Here is a 2,447-nt window from a genome sequence, read left to right as displayed (position 1 = left end):
ACTATCATATTACCGGTGTCCATTCCGTTCTTTTTTCTCTCTCTAGGAAAAGAACCTTTTTTTTGAAGGAATAGGATAGAACATTTTCATGTACTATGCTGAACTTTAATAAAATATATAAATATAGCTACCTAAAATTAATTATATATATGATTTATTTACATATAATTTTAGTCATAATCATTCTAAATATATGCAAAGTTAAATGAAAGTTAGAATATAGTTCTACGACATATTAAAGCTATGTTCGATAGGACTTATTACTGCTACGGTTGATTTGTAGAGCGGATTTGTCTTTAGAGAAAAACAACTATTCCATAGCTGAAGAAGTAGGGCTGGCTGTGGCTTCTAAGTTCTGGCAGCGCGAGCTCACAGTCACAGACGGGAAGCCGCCGCCGTCGGCGTCGCCATCCTCAGGTTCGCTGCCGGCTTCAGCAAAGGGTCGGATTCAACCACCTCCATGAGCCGCGGCCACATCCTGGTGGCGCCGAAGAACCACGACCCGTCGCCGCTGGGGTTGGGCACCACCGTCACGGACGCGGACCCCAGCCGGCCGTGGCGTATCCACGGCATCACGAGGCTGGGCTTCCCGAACCCGAGGTCCCCGTCGATGGCGAACGGGAGCAGCCCGGAGATGATGAGCGCGGGGCTCCCGAGCCCCAGGTTCACCGCCTCCGTCCACTTGCCGCCGTCCCTGAACGCCGCCTTCCGCTCCTCCATCCAGTCCGCCAGCTCCTGGAACCGCGCCGCGGTCATGACCCCCGCGATGGCCTCGCGCACCGTGGCCGCCACCTCGTGGAGCGGCGCGCGCAGCAGCTCCGCCACGCTGACCTCGCGGGCCGTGTACGTCACCACGTTCCCGATGTAGCGGTCCAGCGCGCCGTCCCACGGCTCCACCTGTTTCCGCCCGTCGACTATCCACGCCATCCGGCAGCTCGGGTTGGCGTCGCCGACGGCGCGCGCTAGGAGCTTCCACACGTGCGCGCACAGCGCCACGAACCGCGACGCGCGGCGGCCCCCGCCGCCGGGAGACGACGCCGCGGCCTGCAACACCGCGAGGTCGGCCGCTTCGATGCGGTACAGCCGCCGCAGGATGGTCGCGGTTAGGAGGGGGTTGATCATCGTCTGCGGCGTGAACCGGGCGAACTCGGCGTCCAGCAACGCGCTGTACCGCGGCGGCGACCGCGGCTTGAACAGGGACCGGTCGAGTAGGGGCTCGCGGGAGAGGCCGCCGTCACGGATCATCTCGGCGAGCGCGGTCAGCAGGAAGGCGAACGCCCGGCCGTCCGCGAGGAGGTGGCTCGTGGCCAGCGTCAGCGCGAACCCGCCGCACGCGAACCGGACCAGCTGCACTGACAAGGCGAGGCTCGCGTCGAAGGGTATCTGGATGAGCCCCAGCGACTGGTCGACCTCCGAGAAGTCAACGGCCGCGAGCGGCACCGCGGCGTCGGCGACGACGAGCTCGGCGCCGGCGTTGTTGCAAGCGACCTCGGGGATCTTGGTCTCCGGGTCGAGCACGACGCGGCCGGCGAAGGGGAAGAGGCGGGAGAGGTAGGACGGCAAGGTGGCGCGCACGGTGGCGAGGACCGCGTCCAGGCCGGCGGCGGGGGCGGCGTAGATTGAGACGAGGAAGATGGGGAACGGCCCGAGGACGAGGTCGAGGTTGGAGACGGTGAGGACGGAGGGGAAGCCCGGCGGCGGGTGCGAGGCACGGACCAGCGTCCGGGAGGCCATCTCGAGGTGGAGGTGCCTGACCGCCATTTCGCCGAGCAGGAAGAGCGCGTGGCGTCGGGGACCTTGGACGGGGATGGATCTGTCTACCGAAGTGCGATGCTGACCTGGCGCTGACACCACATGCAACTCTTGGAAGCTATATGGTGTGTGTGTGATGCACTTTTGCTATAGGGCCTTGTTTAGATTATAAGTTTTTTCATTCTCTCTATCATATTAAATCTTTGAACGCATACATGGAGTATTAAATATAGATAAAAAATAACTAATTATACAGTTTGATTGTAAATTAGGAGACGAATCTTTTGAGCCTAGTTAGGTCATAATTAGACAATAATTATCAAATACAAATAAAAGTACTACAGTACCCAATACTGATTCCTAACCTCACTCTAAATCAGGCCTAGGTCGGACGCAAATAGCAGTTGGTGGATACATAGCGGTATGTGCGCCAAGTCCCCCGGCGTTAGCACGGTGTTCTCCCTCCTCCGTGGCCAATAAAATCTCATCAAGACTAGCTATTTACAAACCGTTGGGACGCCCTTAGAGGATGAGAATGAGATTAGTTTAACATGAATTTTAATGGAAAAAGTTACCCTGGTTCAATGGGTGGCTATGGTGACAGCGATAGCAACTGCCCATCCCAAATTTCTCATGGGGAATTCTTTGTTAGGGAATGATGATAGAGATGGTTTAGTCCTCCATGGAGAATAAAA

At 57.2% G+C, this 2,447-nt stretch overlaps 1 protein-coding gene across 1 annotated transcript; it reads right to left on the bottom strand.

Annotated features, from left to right (window-relative positions):
* Nucleotides 1-201: 201 nt before the first annotated feature.
* On the bottom strand, nucleotides 202-1,952 carry LOC136529473 (hydroxycinnamoyltransferase 2-like). The gene has a single exon (XM_066522550.1). The coding sequence runs from the start codon at nucleotides 1,759-1,761 to the stop codon at nucleotides 376-378; it is 1,386 nt and encodes a 461-aa protein (XP_066378647.1). The 5' UTR covers nucleotides 1,762-1,952; the 3' UTR covers nucleotides 202-375.
* Between the last annotated feature and the right edge of the window lie 495 nt (nucleotides 1,953-2,447).

The sequence above is a fragment of the Miscanthus floridulus genome, chromosome 19 (genome assembly GCF_019320115.1).
Source record: "Miscanthus floridulus cultivar M001 chromosome 19, ASM1932011v1, whole genome shotgun sequence".
NCBI lineage: Eukaryota > Viridiplantae > Streptophyta > Magnoliopsida > Poales > Poaceae > Miscanthus > Miscanthus floridulus.
The sequence above is the reverse complement of the archived record's forward strand: the minus strand, read 5'-3'. Positions and strand labels throughout refer to the sequence as shown.

Coding starts and splice junctions, on each gene's coding strand:
- LOC136529473 (XM_066522550.1), bottom strand. CDS start 1,761: ATGGCGGTCAGGCACCTCCACCTCGAGATGGCCTCCCGGACGCTGGTC.